Source organism: Sinohyriopsis cumingii, chromosome 5, assembly GCF_028554795.1.
Source record: "Sinohyriopsis cumingii isolate HCF-2022 chromosome 5, ASM2855479v2, whole genome shotgun sequence".
NCBI classification, from domain to species: Eukaryota; Metazoa; Mollusca; class Bivalvia; order Unionida; family Unionidae; genus Sinohyriopsis; species Sinohyriopsis cumingii.
In genome coordinates this window covers 118,561,863-118,579,801 of record NC_142965.1, presented here as the reverse complement: position 1 = coordinate 118,579,801, position 17,939 = coordinate 118,561,863, and the positions used below count along the sequence as shown (strand labels likewise).

Genomic DNA, 17,939 nt, shown 5'->3' with positions numbered 1-17,939 from the left:
AATACTGAAGCAGACAGAAGTTAAAACTAAACTGAAACCAAGAGTTTGACGTTTTAACCATTCAAAATGTTTACAGCTACACTTCAAACTATGGTATAGACAAACAAAATGGCCAGTGTGTCATGGGATTTTGGCAGAATCAGCTAAAGTGGGCAGTGTGTGTGTGTGTGTGTGGGGGGGGGGAATAAGGCTGTCGGACTTTCTTTCTAACATTTAACATACCAAATGTTTCCAGAGTTACTTAAATACGTGTACAGGTTTCGTGTTTACAAAAAAAAGAAGGATGTTTGCAAAAATACCAGATATTTTGGCTTGGAATAGAAAGGAAGATGGTTCACATGATAACTGGACCTCCACGAATGGAAGTAGCAATCATTATACATGGTGGAAAACAAATAAAAGTTTAAATAACTTGAGTAAAAGAAAATCAAGGATGGCATTTGAAGGTTAAATCAGCATAGTTTTTTTAAAAGAACAATTTGGTAGATGAAGCTAATGATCGCAATTTCTACAAGAAGGCAACGATCGGACGGATGGTTACAAAATCAATAAATCTAATGTTATTGTGTTTTAGATAGATAAAAAGAAAATATACCATGTAATGCATAGTCTGATTTAACAGTTTACGACACTGTTAATATGTTAATGTAGTAATTCGTTTAGTAGAGCAATGCTACAACTCGAACTCGAACACATTTTAAATTATATAAACAACTATTTATATCGATACTATTAGCTACTCTACTTTTTAAATAGTTTGTGAACGTCTAATTTCGCTAGATGCTTTGGTGTACAAAGAAGACAAATAGCGAACCAGATGAAAGCATCCTGTCCAGCTGTGTGGATAGGACATAATTTTACACTGCTAATAAATCCAGTATTGCTTTTGCCACATCGGCTAAAACAGAAAAGTCATTAAACATAGAAATTAAGACACTTCTAATTTTGTCAAGGAGATATCATCTTTGCTTCCGGATAAAGCTACTTCATTACCTCATGCTATTTACATATTGTGCAATAGTTGAGACTGTGATACCTGTTGCCATGGCAACAGTAGCCAAAATAACATTCATTTCATTAAACAGTTGTTATGCCCTTGATAACTTTTAAAAAAAAAAAACGTTTAAATTGATTTTCCAATGTCCCTTTGTCTGATTATTTGTCTCAACTTTGTTCGATGTACGCTTAATGTTGCTTTTTGCTTTCGCTTTGAACGCTTTTTAACTGTTTTCGCAATGCAATTTTTGTTTGTTTCGGTCTTTCTCTTGCTAATATCCATTTATAGCTATGTAACTTTTTTCGTGTATTTAGGATCCGATTCTAGAGCATCTATTTTAAGTTCTTAACAACACCTAATTCTTTCAACACTTTTACTGCAGGTGGATTCTCTTAACTTATAATTCGTCTCTGGAAAGCGTGCATTAAAGGCTCTGTTAATTACGACATGTTCGTCTAATTGTCATTTGTGTGCATTCTTTTTAATTTTATTTTCGCAAATATTTTTGTTGGTTGTCTTTGTACAAGAGTAGCTTCTAATGAATATCCGTTAAAACCAATAAAACAAAAATGTATATATAGCCTCCTTCATAGATAGCAATTATTTATCACCATGACTTTTTCCAGTCTAGTATAAAAAGCAATTACTTTGTATTCTGGCTTTCCATAGTGCAGGGGGCAAACACTGATTGGACAATACATTTCCTTGTAATTTGAAATAAGTAACTATAAGATTTGTCACAAAAGCCACTTTGATTTGTACTTTGAGGTTGTTTTTCTCATATTGTATTTCAGCTCAATGAATTCAAGAGGCTCCTATATTTTAAACCTGAGAAGGAAAGGTTTTCAAATTCATTCTTGTTAACAACTTCCCACCTTCTGGCATTTATTTAGCGTTAAACGCGTCAATAATGTCCTGGTTTCGTTTTGCGGCAAGGCTGAACGGCACTTTTCGGTTATTTTAGTAGCTAAGAATGGATGAAAGTCGAGTCGAAAACAACGTGTTGCAAAGGTACACCTAATTAGAAAAGGAATATATCGAGAGCAAATATAGCAATCACACAACTAAAAATGGCTATTGTAAATGCAGCCTTTAAAAAACAAAACTGCTAAAAAAATGGATGGGAAGGAACGTAAGACAACTAAATATCTGTTTGCTAGATCTACTGAAATTTGCGAAAGAATGTCAGATGTTTTAATTTATAATCTGCAAATTTAATTCTGTTCAAAGCTTAAACATTTTACAAAATCAACTGAAAGATGAGCAAGTGACATGAATGGTATCAAATACTTTTCTAGTATTTTGTTAGCCGAGTTAGGATTACCGCCGTTTGCATTTATTGCAACTTTGATAACATCAAGAATCAAATGGTAAGAGAAAACAGATAAAAACTTTGAAAAATTAGCAAATCTAATGCACAGAAGAAATGCTTAATGCACAGCTATGAACTAGTGTCTTTGTTTCCGATACGTCTGTTCTTTTAACACAATTGTTTTTTAAAAAAAGAGATCATCAACGGATTAGTTTCTCACAATAAACCTCACAGGGAAAAAAGTCATGTGATATTATTAAAAATCTTGCTATATGCAATGTGTTCAAGAAAATTAACCTCAATGATGAAGTTAACCTCCCTGAATTACTGGTTCATTTCCTCGCATTTCTCGGTCGCTTTCAGACATTTAACCAATTGGTTCACTTTTGTTGTTGCAGTGCTTGACAAATGAAATAACTGTCTTTCCTCTCCTGGGTCAGAAAGGTTAAACTTGGCATATCGCATAGCATGCAACAAGTCTAAACCACAGAGCATCCAGTGGCGTCACTTGGGTTGGTGTCACCCATGGTCCTCCTTCCGTAACAGACCATACAGAATCCTTAGTAATGTCATTTTGGTGTCAACCCCTCTGATGGTGTCACCCGGTGCAGTCCGCACCCCCCGCATCCCCCTAGCGACGCCACTGCTGTGCCTGCTAGTCATGTATTTAACTATGATCGATTATCCGCTTATGAAATCCAACTAGACCAAGCAGTGTGTGCTCTATAAAATTTGCAATTTTTCAATTTGGTGTCACCCCTCTGAGATGGTGTCACCCGGTGCGGTCCGCACCCCACTAGCGACGCCACTGAGAGCATCAAAACCACCTTCAAAGTTTAAAACGTTACCTTAAATGGAACACGTACTATATCGAATGTTGTACCTGATTTATTCTTTTGTTTTGTTTTTGTTTGCTTATAAAATAATTTTGCTAATTTTTCTGAAGATTTCTTCAGACTCGTCTCAATTCATGTATATTTTGTTTACATCAGCTTACTTTTGTTGCATTATACATGCTTTAATCTCATTGTTACATATAACTGTACCAGTTCATTTCTAATTAAAAGTATCACTGCAAGACTGTGCAGTGTGTAGCGGAAGTGTACATACGAAGCTTCTTTTGTATTATCTGTTAACGAAAATGTAGATAGGTTTCGTTGCCACTTACATTGATACAAAACTGTGTATAGTTTTAACCTTGAATATTTCTATTTCACTTACAAAGTGCCGACAGTGGGAAAATACCTTTCCTTCAAGTTCTCTGATCTTGGATTTGACCATGATAACAGTACTTATGAAGTTCATTCTTTCTGCATCATCCGAACGTTATCCTATCAGGAATAATATAGGTTGTTCAATTATACACTTAATATTTGAAAAGACGAATTTGATTCGATTATAAGCTGGATGCAATAAATGATGTGAACTATTTGATTTATTATAACCCGATGCGATTTTTCTTGCCGGAAACAGATTCATGTACGACTGTGGTTCTTATAAGTGTAATCCCACAATATCGATATTATCAAAGAAATAAATTCACACACACACACACACACACACACACACACACACATATATATATATATATATATATATATATATATATATATATATATATATATATATATATATATATATAGTGAACGGTTATGTTAGGTTTATTTTTTAAAGGGAGTCGCTAATCTGTATTTAATTGTGCAACCCAGATAGTGCAGTCAATGACGATGTTGCCTCAAGAGTCGATAGTAGCTAACTCAGTGTGAGCTGACAAACGTTCTGCAACAACGGCAGGCAGAGCGGAGCGGCGCACTAATGAACTGGTTGCCACGACGAGATAACATCAGTATGTGTGTGTGTGTGTGTGTGGATGTAATTATATGCACGACGATCTATTACATATTGCACCAACAAACCTTTTGGTAAAAAAATAGATTACTGATATATATTGAGAATTCAATACGTAGATCGCATCTTCTGATTATTCCATATTTTGATTGTTATATTGGACCGCTCCTGTGGCCCCAGTGGTTACAGCGTACGCCTCTGATGCGGGAGGACACGGGTTCGAACCCCGGCAGAGTCATACCAAATACGATAAATGGTACTAACAGCTACCTCGCTTGGCGCTCAGTATTAGGAAGTTAGTATTATGACTGGTCAGCCTGGTGTCAGGATAATGTAATGTTACTGGGTAGGACATGATGCCACATGTCTGCGGCATGATGCCCCAGTGCTAGACATCACTCTAATCTGTCACGCTGCAGCAATCTTAGAGATATGACTGAAATTGTTAAAGCTACGTTAAAAATCCCACCCGCCTGTTTGTGATTATTTACGGAAATTCCTTGCTTTGATCGTATCAGTTCAGAACAATACCATTTTGTTTCTTTCGCTTTTGGCAGTTGTGATCATGCGTAGTGTAGAGTTGTCTGTTGTTAGTGACTAGTTTTTGAGAGCTGAAAGTGAGTGTGCGAACTATGATGTCGGAGATTCGTTCATTATTAATTTGAACTTTTTTAAAAAATAGACATCTCATTCATGTATTTGTGGTGTACCTTCACCAAATCCAATGCAACCCAGTTTCCTTATTTAAAACCAAGCTTTCTGATTGGTCACATATTTAAAACCAAGCTTTCTGACTGGTCACATATTTAAAACCAAGCTTTCTGATTGGTCACATCCAATTAACCTTTGTCTCGCTTAAGATTATTATTGAGTTTGTTTGAAATTTTCGTCAGGTCAATCCTAGACATTCTTGAACAATTCAGTAATAAACAGCATTTATTTTATATGCAGACAAATGTCACATGAAGCAGGAAATACAACCTCTGTTTAGCATGACGTACTTAAAAAATCTGCTCTCAATTAGATTTGGAATGCAAGCCATATGATATAGTATGGTCGTGTATCTTTAAAGACGGAAATAGAAGGAAATCGAGGGTCATCGGTGGAATGATGTATTTGGAAGTTCCGTACCTTCTCTCTTACACATTATGATAGAGAGGGTCATATGTCAGAACGGGTCATGGGGGTAATGTAAGGTATTTTTGTCACTCTGTAAGATTTTTCCCTTCAAATTATTGTTTTTTTTTCTTCTTTTCAACGTCATCCTCGCGTCGAGCACCTGTGGCTGTTACGAATTACCAGTATGTGTCTAAAGTGTACGTGGGTTGTTCCGGAATAATTTGCATGCAGCAAAAATTGCATTTTTTAATGAACAATTGACATCAGACCCAAAACATCGTCCATCACTATCAACACAGATTTGTGGGGTTGATTTATCGAACTAAACCGATAGCTAAAGTCCGAATCAAACTCACATGAGAGGCTATTCTCGTTTCATTACTTTCTTACACGTCTTGATGGAAGAATTGATATAAAATTGGCAACCCAATATTATTGGCCGATAACTATTGAAATATGTGGCTGCCAAGTCGTATAGTGTGACGTTTAGCGGATGGAATACGAACATGATAATCAGACTAATGAGTACAGTGTATTGTGTGAAAATAGGTACGAGGATATTGTACGATGGTGGATGCTAATTATTTTGGGTCTCACCAGCGGAGTGCCTTAAGAGTTGTCTTTCTTTTTTTATTACTGGGACCGATCATTGCATCCTTTTAAACGATTCCAAACAACGTCAACATTTCCTGGTAAGATAAAATTAAAATGTAATGGCCTCTTTCTCTCGAAATCTTAAAATAACTTTTAAAGTTCACAAACTTTCATATCGAAGTAGCACTTTACTACTACAATTCAAATGACCAGAACAAAACTTAATTTGTAATGGACTGGTGACATGAGGTCTCAAAATTAAAATTCACAATTATGTAGTGGGCATCAGCAAGAAAAACAATCTTACACATCTAGTTCTGATATACAAAAGGAATCATACCCAGTTAACTTAGTCTTATTTTACAAATTAATTTAAGCGTGCAGTCTTTGAATCTTGTTGCCATCTACCTTAAAAGAATAGGTTCTCCACGGTAAGTTGAGGTTCCACACTACTAGTGAAGGAGTTGTATCAACCATTTCATTATCTCTCTCTCTTTCTAGTTTATGTGCTTCTGTTTTTTCACTCACTGACTAGACACTTATCCCATATCTCTGATTTTATATCAGTGGCAACCATTCTCTCTACATCCTCTCTCTACATATTTCCTGATATGTGTTGTGTATCTTTTGCATCTTACTATCTTGTGCTTCTACTGTCACATCATTTCTTTTCTTTTCAATTAAAGTGTGAGGCTTGTTTTTTGCTGGTTTCTGGAAAAAATATTTCTAACACAAGGATTAGAAAAATCTGCACATAAACTGAGTTGCTTCGGTACAAATTTACTGGACAAGGATTGTGTTGCCTTACCAATTCTTCAGGATATAGCGATGCTATTTGTTTTTTCTATATTGGTTTATCATTGACATTTTCAGTAGTTACATAAATGCGCACCACACCCTCCGCGCGCGCGCCCGCGCGCGCGCGCACACACACACACACACACACACACACACACAACATAGGTCAATTCGTTTATTTCTTGTTCGGCTTGAGGGAAAAGGCCGAGGATCTTCCGACTGAGATTATAGTAGGTTTATGCCAAAACATTTACTGTTCGATCTACTAGTCTCCACAGACTATTGTAACGTTGTATCATTGGTAACGTGCAACAGTGTAAAATCCCATTGATAGTGTGTGCACATACCATTATAAGGATTCTGTTGTGGTTTTTTTCTTCTTTCTTTTTCTTTCTAGGTCACATAGTTCAAGTTTAAGGTTTACATACAGCTCAAATTCTTTATGCTATCACTCCCCAGATTTCAACGTCTAGTTGTTTCGTAGGCGATGTGTGTGTGTGTGTGCGTGTGTGTGTGTGTGTGTGTGTGTGTGAGAGAGAGAGAGAGAGAGAGCGGACGGGATATTTGATAAATTTGATTATTTCATTAATGAGCAGAAATTCTTATCTGATCAAAAGTGTATAAAAGCAATACTTTACTGTTGACAACATAATTAAATGCGTATTTATACACCATGGGTGGATCATAATTTGTCGTATCAAAGGTATTGGTAAATCAATCTACTTCATACCAATACGTTAAAACCCAAGTGAATTTGACAGATTTAAAAAACACTATTGACTAACAACAGGACAGAGGTCGTCAATTTACCAATGCACACAACTATGTGCACACAAAATTATTTTAAGGAATAAATCAAGAAGCCTCCAGTAAAAATATGTCAATTTTTCTTTTATACCCATTTGATGAAATATATGTCAGCCTATTCACTTGTACCAAGGATTCATACCACACAAAAGTATTTGATGTACGGCAAGATTATTATTAAAATAAACTAGCAAACGATACAGACTTTACTCACCCAGAAGTATCAGGAAAACGTACGCCCAGTGTAGCGAAGTCATTATTTTTCTTGTATTAAATATTCTACCCAAAGAAAACTAAACGCCAACTGGATGAGCCAAGGTAACAAGAACAAACCTTTCGACATTACAAATTCACGCTCTCGGGAGCCGCATGATAGATCACGAGACTTAGTAAGTCAGGGGATATAACTATGCTCAGAATAATGCATAGTGGTATCACATTGTATCAACTCCGTTTTCCAATATATGTTAACAGGGATAATCGACATTTCCTTTTGTTATTGAAACAAATATTCCATTTTTCTTTATATTCAATTGTAGAATTTGTCTCTGTGATTCCGTTCCTATATTATAGTTAGAAACGTTGTACGTAAGGCGTAATCCGGATTTAGATACAAACGAGCCTAAATATTATCTCGATTTCGATTGTTGATCGTTTCTTGTTTATTTTTATGTCAGGCTTTATATTTGTACATATAAATTTGCAGTTTCACGTGTGTGTATAAGCTATTTTCAAATTATTTTTTACGGAAAAAATTGCAGTTTCACGTGTGTAACTTATTTTGAATTTTTTTTCTCCCCTTGCTCTATCTAGTATTTCTACAATGTTCTAATAGCATTTTGTCAATTTTTTAAAACTAAAATAAGGCACTTGAAACCCGTTTCTAATGTTCAAAAGGACGGTTTATTTTATTGCTGATTGTTGTTGTTGCTATTATTATTATTATTAGTAGTAGTAGTAGTAGTAGTAGTAGTAGTATCATTGTTGTTGTTGTTGTTATTATTATTGTTATTATTATTATTATTATTATTATTATTGTTGTTGTTGTTGTTGTTGTTGGAAAACAGGAAATCTGTAAGGACGATTCACGTCCCTAGAATGGGTGGCATCATTTTGCAAGAAAAGTGTATCAGATGTAGTTAAACTTAATTCATTTTATAGGGGAAATACATTATTTGCAGAAATTTTACAAAACTTGTCTGCTTTTGCTCCGTTCTGTTAGTTAGCTTAAGACCAAAATTACCAATTGAAACATAGAATTTGTTTTGTTCCCAATAAATATTGAGAGATACTCGATCAATAAAATTTTCTCGGTGAACCATTACATGTTTAAATGGCCCATTGCTTTCTTTTTCTTTTTCTGGGTGGTTGTATGCTTTTGCTTTTCATCTGTTGAAGAAGTCACGCATAGCAACCATTCTATCGTTTTCAAACTATCAGATTTTATGTATTTGGGCTGCGTCTTAAGATTATTTATATTTCGATAGAATAATACACCCATATTTACTCTTTTAAACCAGAATTATTTTTATCTTAAGAACACGTTTTACAAATTTTTCGTATATATATATATATATATATATATATATATATATATATATATATATATACGATTCTATGGTCTTAAACTAAGTAACAAACAGAGCGAAAACAGATGAGTTTGGTAAAATTCAATAAATAATGTATTTCCATGGCATAAAAAGTGAAATTTTAAAAGAAACCTACAGCATTGTGAATTAAATCCTTAATAGTCCTAAAAGTTTCAATTGAAGTCCAGAGGTGTTCCAAATAAGTTGCAGCACTGAATGTGTTGATGTGCCTATAGTCTCGAACTTAGTAAAATCGTCATTTTGGCCGAATCGGGCCATTTGCCATCTTCCGGTACAGATCCTCCGTTTTACAGGATGTCAAAAGGCCGTCGGTGTTGATGTGCAAGACTCTGGCCTTTTACACGGTGTGACCGTTTACCTGGCTGTGATATAAGTCATACACAAACAGCGTTGAAAGGTCGAGAACAGCGTAGATCAAAAGTTGAGGCGGAACTTCGTTTTATGGAGAGTATCGCTGTTGTATTTGAGCAGAAGAAGGACCACAAGGACCAGCTTCCAGAGTCTCTCCATTTTACCAGAGTCTGAAGAATTCATTCTTTTGGGGGTCGAAAATATCCCTAGATATAAAATCTCAAAGAAGGGTCCAACTCAAAACAGTTTAAACAGGGGATATTAGGGTACATGTCTCAAAGAAGTTTTATTCATTCATGTGACCTTTGTTGCACGCCATTCAACCTCATTTTTCGCAACATATTGCTTTGAAATGGCTCGACAGATTGGCATCTGTTGGAACGGATCCTTAACTTGGTGCTGTGAAATAGGGATTGATGTCAAAGTCCTCTAAGTAGGGGTTTGATTTCGATTAAAATGATCCAAATTCAACGTGTTTTTCATACTCTGTATCCGTATACTGCGAGATGTTTCCATAGTGTACATCGCCCAGATTTCTACTGAGGGTTGACAATACGACTAGGGATAAAATTCGCAAAGAAGGATCCATGTAAAACGCTTTAAAGGCGGGAAGGTTAGGCCTCATTAAGACCCGATTATGCCCATATGGCGGCTTTCATGAAAAATAAGAGATTGCCAAAAATCCGAGGCGGAATTGGCCACATATGTTTTCCTTTAGTATCTATGATTACATGTCAAAACATACCTTTTCGGCCACAATCACGGCCCGGTTATAATAAGCGGTGGTTTTCATGAAGGATAAGAGGGTGCCAAATCCGATCCGGATTGTCCCCCAAATATTGCCCTTTAGGACAGGTGCTTACATGAGAAAGTATATAGCTTAACGGCCCGATTATGCCCAAAATGGCGGGTTTAATGAAGAATAAGACTTTGACAATTCCAAGCCGGAATGGGTCCCAAGTATCGCCATTTTGAATCCATTCTTACGTGCCTATGCAAATAAATTTTGCGCCATAATAACGGCCCATTTGTGCCAAATGGCGGTTTTCTGGAAGAGTAAGAGTTTAAAAAAGCCTAACCGAATTGGGCGTTACATTCATCCTTGAACGCTGTGAAGACCTTCTTGTTGGTGCCGGTGCGAAGGTGGGTGGGGGTCCGTCTTGGTAGTGGATCTTGTCCTACATCATTTGCCATGTTCCATTACAGATCCTGCGTTTCCAAGGATATCAATAGGTTGTCGGTGTTGGTATACAGGAGGCAGGCATTTTACATGTAGTGACCATTGACCTTGTTGTAAAGTCTCACTGGACAGTTTTTTGGGCATATTTTCCCCCTGTGATGACATATTGCAGAAAAATGATAATAATATTACAATAAAGATACAAATAAAAACAAATGATTTTTGTTTAAAGGATGCTTGTAAGTTTCTGACTGAGGTATAAAGGTTAATTCCTTATGCAACTGGTGGCTTTTATACTGAACCAACACTACCACCAACCACTCTTTTTTGCGTTCATTTTTGACAGGAAAGAGCTATTTTGAATATTATCCCGTGACAAGGCAGCTAAAAGAATCAGTATGTGCCTTATGCATGAATAAAGTTCACTAGTACTATAACAAATTAGCATACTTTTCATCACCCCTCAACCAACTAGATTTTTAGATATTTACTTCTGTAGCAAACACACGTAAATACGCAGCGTAAGTTACACATTTGATCTCCAATGCTCGTCTAACTGTGACAGGCAGTCACCAGCAAGCCAACCCACTTTCAAGCCTAGCTCAAAATAAATGTAAACCATATTACAGATTTCGCTTATGTGTGAATTTATAAATGCTAGGATTGTGATGATTAGGTTCAAGCCATCTACCTTAAAAATTAGTGTGTGCGTGTGTGTGTGTGTGTGTGTGTGTGTGTGTGTGAAAATACGAAACTATCCAGTGAGACCTAATACAAGTCATACACCAACAGCTGTGCGAGGTCGAGAACAGCCTGTGTGTGCAGATCGAACGGTTTATACTGAGGCGGGATTTTGTTGAATGGAGAGTAACGTTGTTGCACGCGAACGGCTTCCAGGTGATAGAGTCTGTCCTCGTATTCGATACGAACAAGGACCACAGGGATCGGCTTGCCGAAAGCGGCACTATTACTGACTTTAAAGTATTCCTTCCTTAGGGGTCAAACATATCCATAGACAGAAAATCTTAAAGAATGGTCCAACTCAATACAATTTAAAGATTGGATGTTAAGGCCTATGCGTATATGCAAGATTTATTCCGCCATTGAACCTAATATTTCGAAATTCCTCGACAAATGTCTATTAGCTTTAGCACTTGCTGGAACAGATAACTAATTAGGAACTGTGAAGCAATGGTAGAATTCAAAATCCTCTAAGAAGGGTTGAGTTTGTACAAATTATGGATCAAAAGGATCCGAATGCAACGTGTAATTCATACTCGGTATCCGTATTCTGCGAGATGTTTCGCTGATTCCTATTAATGAAATTAGTCAGGACTTCTATTGAGCGTCGATAATACCACTAGTGATACAATTCTCAAAGAAAGTTCCATGTGAAAATGCTTTAAAGAGTTGAAGTTACAGCCAAGTATAGAAACTTTCAAGAGTCGTTGGAGTCGAAATCCTTCAAGTAGAGGTTCATCACATCACCAACTGTAATGCTAAACTCTAATACAGTTACTGAATTAACCTCAAATTCAAACTTTTACTTCCTCATGTTCTTCACACAACAAATACTCAGCCTCATTCCGCTTCTACTTTATTACGCGCACGTTGAAGTAATCCTCAAAGAACAGAATATATCTACAAACTTCTCCAGTAAATTCAATAGGATTCCTGAAGAGTATATCATGCTGTCGTTGAGCTGTCAAATCTTTCTTGACAAGTATAATCTCCAAAAGAAAGTTCTAACATATATGAATCGAACATCCTTGTTCACTTGATCTACCTTTCTGCTATGCAACTCTTGGCCAAGACTATCTTTATTGAATATCTTGGACTTCTCTCCCCTTGACTTATAATGAAACTCGTAGATATGATCTTGTATTTCCATTGGTAAGCTTTTGATATCACTAGTTACATTCCTATCCCGTAATGGAACTTTCACTCCAATTCAGTCCATGTTAATTCCAAGGAAGCTAACCAGGCAATGACCAAAACAAGCCTAAAAACTCACACTCAGATATATCCCATATTTATTTTAAAAACCCAGTTCTTGGTCCTTCAACAGTACTTTTAAAAATTACCATTCATACCTTAGGAAAAAAAATCACTTCATATACAACATTTACATTTACATTTCATAAAAGAATGCCATTTTCTTGTTAGCTACATTAATTGTTCATTTTTAAGAAAATATTAAAATAAACCACAACCCCAACCCCCCAAATACAACAAAATTAATGTTCATCTCTTTATCCGTCACACGTTGTTTAAAATCAGGTCAACTACCACTTGTGTTCCAACGTAGATGTTTATATCATGTCTTTTCAGCGTTCGTTTAACCAACAAGCAACACACATCGTCTTAAGCATCCAAAGTCACTAATGTTTTACGAATATTTTCGTCATAAATTAGAGAGTGAGATGTGTCGAGATGAAATATCAAAGCTTTTAACAGAATGAGTATCTCGTGCACATTTAAAGGAGCCACCATAATGTATTTGTAGGTCCTGGTAAATAGTCCAAAAGGAATCTGCTGGAAAACGAAATGCTAGAAAAGTAGTCACTCACACACACCACATGGTGTCCAAAACTCAACAGAATCAGTTTTTTATAAAAGGTTTCTTGATCCTCCAAAGTCTGAAAATGGTCATTGATTTCTTTTTACGCTATCTGTTGTATCATTCTGATAAAAGTGGTGACATGTCAGCTCGTTTTTATATCCACGTTGGGCCACTTCTGAATGTGGTTAGTTTTTCAAAAACGTGTCTGAGAGATGATTTGATTGAGGTAGAGAGCAATTTCGGCCCGTTTCCATTCAAGGCAATGGTCAAAAATGGTAATAAAATTTCGTGATGTAAATGGTCTATACATACACAGTCTGAAGAACAAAGCCTTAATCCAGAGAAATTGAATGAACCTTTTGACTTGTTACTTTCCTCATGTGAATTTCTCGTCACAAATGTTCTACAGTCACCAATTGAGATTTTGCTCTAGCAAGTCCCTGCCAAGCTTCATTCTAGATCTTCTCTTGCAATTTGCTTGGCAATCCTTGAATATTACTTTTCAAATGAGGTTGAAATACTTGACTCCTATGCAGCCAACATTTGACTCATAGCCAGTCTGTTTTCATGGCAAGCAAACTTGTCATCATTGGATCTTGGCCAATGTCCTGGTTTATATTTGTAACTGAAGTAGTGTCCTCCCATAATCAGTCTTCATTTGCTTTGGAAAAGATCATAGTTTAAAAATGGAAAAATAACTTTGAGCTTGTGTTTCATTTGTATCTTTACAAACCCTTTATAAATGCGTTCCAGAGGTAGATTCCAAATGTACTGTTCTAAACTTGACATTCACAGCAATGTCTTTCTTTTGGAGGTAATAGATGCACCTTTTTCACCCAATCGCTTGTACTTCAATGCCAAACCGAAATAATATAATCACTATATCTCCCACACACTACACGTGGCACAGGAGCTTCCTCTTGAACCAAGATCCAAGATTTGCTCTTGTAAAAGATTTGGGTAATCGTCTAAGTCTTCCTTTGGAATTCGGCAATTTATGGTCACCTTGTAAGTAAAACGAGTAGCATCCAAAGCTTTCTGAATCTCGCATGATTCATCAATGTCTGACCATTGGAAGACTCTGAAATAAATCAGTCCTCTTATATCATTCAGGTACCAGTGGTTCCAACATCGGTGAGGTAAAGGATGCAATTGTTGTTTGCTTTTCCATTTTATTTTGACCAACTCTCGGTAAATGCATTCTCTCAACTCCTTAGGCAATCCACCCAGATATTTAATCCAGTTTTCTTGGAAGGTTTGGAATCGACTTCTAAAGTGACAGTATCCAGACATGCGCACATGCAGCGAGTATTCTTCTCAGACAGGTTCATTTAAATGAGGTGGCGGTGATATATGAAGTAGTTTGATCAGGCATGGATGAACTCCGCAGATTTATTAGCTGCACGGGTTCATGTAGAGTATGAAAACCAATAAAGAGTCCACGATAACGAGTGGCCTCGCTTCGCATTTATAGTGTTTGACACGCACAGCATGACTTCTATGATAGGTGTAATAGTAGTCATAATGAAGTTTCCATGATGTCGTGCTGAATCGCTAATGTCTCAAGGAATAGCAGTAGTATATGGGGGCGAACTAGCGTCAGATAGTCATTTCTCTTAAATTTGGTCGTTTGCACTTAGCCTCAAGATTTATAGTCTCACGTAGACTTCTATGATAAAAGATATCATCTGGAAGTAGCGTGAAGGTTCTGTCAAATACTCCGTCTTGGGTAAGCACGGTCGCTGTGCCATTTTCCCACAATCAATTTAACATCCCTTGGCAAACAATCGCCTTCCTTCGTTTCGCTCCACCTGGTCTAATGTTATGCCTTCCTGTTCCCAGTATTTCTCTTTGAATTTCTTTTGGTCTTCCGGAGGGTGGCACCAGGAAAGATTGCCGCTGAATTCTTGTTTCAGTTTCAAAAGGGCATCCACGCAGTCTGCGAACATGCATTTTTGAATCTCGTCACCCTTGTGGCACTGTTCTGTCTTGGGGAAGTGGTAAATTTCGTACGCTTCTACCAGTTGGTATCCCAGGTCCAGAGCTTTCAACAATTCCACGCTGACTCACTTTCCCGTCAAGGCGCGTTCTTCTTGGGTGTGCTGACCATGTCGGTCTTGGTTGCACGTTTCGGCACAAGTACTGCACAAGGGAAACATCAATTTTCCTTGGCAATGGTGAGGTAAAACGGGGTGGTACAAACCAGTGGGAGGCAAGAATTTGCACTTGATCAATCCTTCGTATTGTCGAATATTGTCCAGGTCGATGTGTTTCGTCAGCAATTGCGCGTGCCCTGCGGTATAGTGACGATAAGTGCACGCGTAAGGATAAAGCGAACACACGTCCAAGTGTTTGATTTCTTCTCCTTACTCTTCGTTGGCTTGGTACAGTAAACAGGTGACCATTTGTCCATTCTCCGTACAAACTGGTCCTCGGGTTCAAAGGGTCCACCAACTTGTAACTTTCCACGATGCGTTTTAACTCGGGATCAGTTTTCAAACGGTGATCGTACTCGTGCTCCCACATTTCCACCAGTCGGTATTCTTGCTGTTCTAACTTCAAGCGCCGCTGACAAGTGGACAATTACAAGACTTTCATAGTACTTTGTAAAAACTGATTTTTAGTGACACGTTGAGGGTAGCAGATGGGACATCCGTGAGATAAGCATCCGTTAAATTCGTACACCATCTTAGGGTTTCTGCCGACCTGCCATCTCTTACGATGATTGATGGGTGTACTATGGGTTATAGAGTATATAGCTTGGCCTTACTTCAGATGTGCACCTTTCAAAAAAGTGCTAGATCTACTTGGTCATTTTCACTTCCTGCACTTCAGAGGTAAATTGTATAAAAAAAAACCGATAACTTTTTTTTTTTACATTTTATATATTTGGTAATTCATTCATTGCACTTTCAGAAGCTGGTGTTGTCTATTCTGGCAAAATTCATTTTCTCTATTTTAATAGCTGCTATGTATAGTGTACCTTAGACTAACTCAGGCTGATTTTTTAACACAAGGGAGCAGTCATTTTAGATAGCAGCGTGATTAAATCATGTAAAATTTCCAAAAGTACAATATCCAAAGAAATATCATCCACTTTACATTAATGTAGCATAGAGGTATGCCAACATTCTCTCCACTGTGCATGTTTTAAATGCGAACTACTGCACCTTACATACGTCACTCTCTCAAAAGTACATATTAACTGGTGAGCGCCCCCTTATTTGGATCCAGGTTTCATCTTAGAATGAGCGAAACTAGTCAGGGAACCAGACTAACTTTACGGCAGCACCGCAGACGCTTTAAACTGCACCTATTTGTTCATGCGAAGCGTCTGCATGAGCAAACTGTTGTTTATATAATTATTTTTTGAAAATGACATCCAGAAAGTGATGGATGTTTAAGACGAAAGACAAAATAAGCTTTTAGAAAGGTGTTAATAATCAACACAGAAGAATAAAACGGAGTATTCAGATTCTTGTGACTAAAAGCTGGGAAGGACAAAATTACGTTTATTAGACATCATGTGCCAAATTGAGCATGTCTCGTGGCGGGAGATATGATTGTCGTCGTCATGTGAAATGGACACGAATTTCCAAGGGTTATGTCACGTTGAGAGCTAGCAACAAGCCATTGAGCTGCATACTGTCACTGTCTGAAACTAGAATTTGTGCAACTGTCGACACGTACTTTACACACTTTTCAGTTGAACATAATGTTTATTGTCGATGCGTCAAACGTTTAATTACATTTTCCAGCTTTACAATAGCAGTTATTGATATTTTGTTACACCTTACTGAAAACTAGTCAATCTTACGGAAAGAAAGCAACTGCCTTACTGAGACGGACTCGTCTGTGTTGGCAGGTCTGGGTTTCGTAAGTCCAAACCATCCTCCGAATATGCTTCGATGGTCTTTTTGCCTGTTACGTTTCGGGCATGTTCAATCCATTTGTCTTCACTGTCGCACAAGTAATGTAGAAAGCGTAGGGCTTTGACCAAGTATTGACGTTTGACAAAGTTCGTCGTTTGAGGGCAGATGAGAGCCAGGGTGTTTTCGGGCATGAATCATTGGCGGTACACTAAGGAACACGCTTTGGCAATGGATAGATCCCTCGGTGTTCCATGAACAATTCTCTAAATTTTCCACAACAACTCCGTAGAATGTCCACGTCGGAACGACAATACTTTAACATTTCTTCCTGAAAGTCGAAGGGGTCCAAGACGTGAGTCTGGTACCAAATGTAGAAAGCTTCTCGTTGTTCGGTACGCATGTTGTCGGGGACGTAGTAGTGAGCCTCAGATAAATGGGGTAGAACGGCGTGTTGATTGGCTTCAGTATTGACAAGGTGTGGAAAATAGCCTTTGGCTATCTCTGTCATTCCATACGTTTTAGGCATTCCACTCAAAGGCATGGCCAAGTAACTCATCGAATCTTTAAACTGCACTTGTTCCACTTGCATGTAGATGCGTTTGGCTCCTTTCAAAGTCACTTTTGGACGCTCGGTACTTTGTTCCGTATAGTATCTCAAAAGAAAATGCAATCGTATCCCGAGAAATTATAATTCATTACCGTGGCGCGGAGATGACAATATCCGTAACGTTCGATGTCCTTTTGGCTCTAGGTCTCTTCGATAGGGTATAAGATCCATTGGGTGAAATCGACTAGCGTGTTCGGTCTCCGCAAGATTTCTCACGTCCTCCAGAAATCTTGCTGCAGTGAGGGCAAAGTTAGGCTCTTGGATGCACTTCTCGCACGCTC

The 17,939-nt window shown here is 37.5% G+C and overlaps 1 protein-coding gene across 3 annotated transcripts in view; it reads right to left on the bottom strand.

Moving 5' to 3' along the window:
* The window catches only part of LOC149800059 (uncharacterized), an 89,086-nt gene extending 81,272 nt beyond the window's left edge, over window positions 1–7,814 (bottom strand). Inside the window, exon 1 of one of the 3 annotated variants that reach the window (XM_089957181.1) lies at window positions 7,690–7,814. In XM_089957181.1, coding sequence (XP_089813307.1) covers window positions 7,690–7,732 — 43 coding nt within the window. In that variant the 5' untranslated portion in view covers window positions 7,733–7,814. The remainder of the gene's footprint in view (window positions 1–7,689) is intronic. The other 2 variants (XM_089957183.1, XM_089957182.1) reach the window with 2 other exon arrangements.
* Window positions 7,815–17,939: the final 10,125 nt, after the last annotated feature.